Source organism: Ipomoea nil, unplaced genomic scaffold (genome assembly GCF_001879475.1).
Source record: "Ipomoea nil cultivar Tokyo-kokei standard unplaced genomic scaffold, Asagao_1.1 scaffold2279, whole genome shotgun sequence".
NCBI lineage: Eukaryota > Viridiplantae > Streptophyta > Magnoliopsida > Solanales > Convolvulaceae > Ipomoea > Ipomoea nil.
Window position 1 is genome coordinate 736,625 of NW_017618707.1, and position 876 is coordinate 737,500.

Here is an 876-nt window from a genome sequence, read left to right on the forward strand (position 1 = left end):
ATTTCACACTTGAACATATATGGGGATGAAAATTCCATTTGTTTTGAAGCAAATAATTCCAATATTATAGTGACATATATAGGTGTGGAAGTAAGAATAATTAAGATAGAAATAAAATGACGGCAAGGCAGCTAGCTAGGTAATTAATTAAGTCTACGGGTAAGTCTTTGTTTTGAATGTCCCACCACCATATATGTTGTCACAACTTAACCTCTTTATTAGCATCATCATATTATTATTAAGCCGGTCGTCAATGCAAGTCCCTCTCCGACAGGCTAGGGGTCCCAACACTTAAACATTCTCAGCCACCGCTCTCGAAGCTAAGCATCATATGAAGCTTCTTCCCACTTACGTCGGAAGTTACTACGAAGAAACCATAAACCTTTGAACAACAAACTAACATATATTTCTGCCATGCTCACTTCACTTCATTCGCTCATCGCTATCTCCCATGGATGGAAACCATCATCAATACTACTATACTACTGATAATAATAATAATAATGACGCCACTTTTGCTCGCCAAGATTCCGGCTTTGAGCTGTCGTCAGAGTTCTTTGATGAGCTCGATGTCTGGCCGCCTGAGGAAGACCCGGCGGTGTTCACCGTCGCCGGACATCCCCAGAATCCAGGTCAAACCACGGCGGTTGATGACGCCGTGATGATGGTTCCTTCCGGCGGAGGCGGCTTCACCTACGGTGGACCTAGTAGCATCAGTAAGCAACATTTCAAAATCCACTCATTTCTTTACCCTTCTTGTTGGGCTGGCGGAGGCTGGTAAAGGTCAAGTCTAAGGGTGTGTTTGGTTGATAGGTTTTGACAATAGGAATGTGTATGAAAGTGATTGTACTGTTATTGATTGGTTGATAAGTTTTT

At 42.4% G+C, this 876-nt stretch overlaps 1 protein-coding gene across 3 annotated transcripts in view; it reads left to right on the top strand.

Moving 5' to 3' along the window:
* Window positions 1–305: 305 nt before the first annotated feature.
* LOC109150639 (probable WRKY transcription factor 50) overlaps window positions 306–876 on the top strand; it is a 23,203-nt gene continuing 22,632 nt past the window's right edge. For all 3 annotated transcript variants that reach the window (XM_019298619.1, XM_019298620.1, XM_019298618.1), the window contains exon 1: window positions 306–716. In XM_019298619.1, coding sequence (XP_019154164.1) covers window positions 452–716 — 265 coding nt within the window. In that variant the 5' untranslated portion in view covers window positions 306–451. The remainder of the gene's footprint in view (window positions 717–876) is intronic.